General features: G+C 62.0%; 1 protein-coding gene across 1 annotated transcript in view; it reads right to left on the bottom strand.

Moving 5' to 3' along the window:
• Window positions 1-268, bottom strand: part of DUSP6 (dual specificity phosphatase 6) — a 3,244-nt gene extending 2,976 nt beyond the window's left edge. The window contains exon 1 of the mRNA XM_009082332.1: window positions 2-268. Coding sequence (XP_009080580.1) covers window positions 2-184 — 183 coding nt within the window. The 5' untranslated portion in view covers window positions 185-268. The remainder of the gene's footprint in view (window position 1) is intronic.
• Between the last annotated feature and the right edge of the window lie 8 nt (window positions 269-276).

The following is a 276-nucleotide window of genomic DNA, read 5'->3' as shown; positions in this document are numbered from 1 at the left end:
TGATGCCAGGGATGGCCACGTTGATGGCCGATTCGATGTGGGACGACTCGTATAACTCCTGCGGCCGACAGTCCATCAGCAGTAGCCGGTCGTTGCCCATCTCCAGCTGCTCGTTCAGCCACGCCACGGATTTACTAATCGCCATTTCCGACGCGAAAGGGACGGGTCTGAACGTATCTAGCATGAGGAAGGACGGGGGGAGCGCAGCGTGCTCTGGAAGCGCCCCTCTCTCTCACAGAGGCATGCGGCTAGCTCGGCGGGCGGGCTGCACCCCTC

The sequence above is a fragment of the Acanthisitta chloris genome, unplaced genomic scaffold (assembly GCF_000695815.1).
Source record: "Acanthisitta chloris isolate BGI_N310 unplaced genomic scaffold, ASM69581v1 scaffold579, whole genome shotgun sequence".
Lineage (NCBI taxonomy): Eukaryota > Metazoa > Chordata > Aves > Passeriformes > Acanthisittidae > Acanthisitta > Acanthisitta chloris.
Note: the sequence above shows the minus strand (reverse complement) of the source record. Positions and strands in the feature narration are given on the sequence as shown.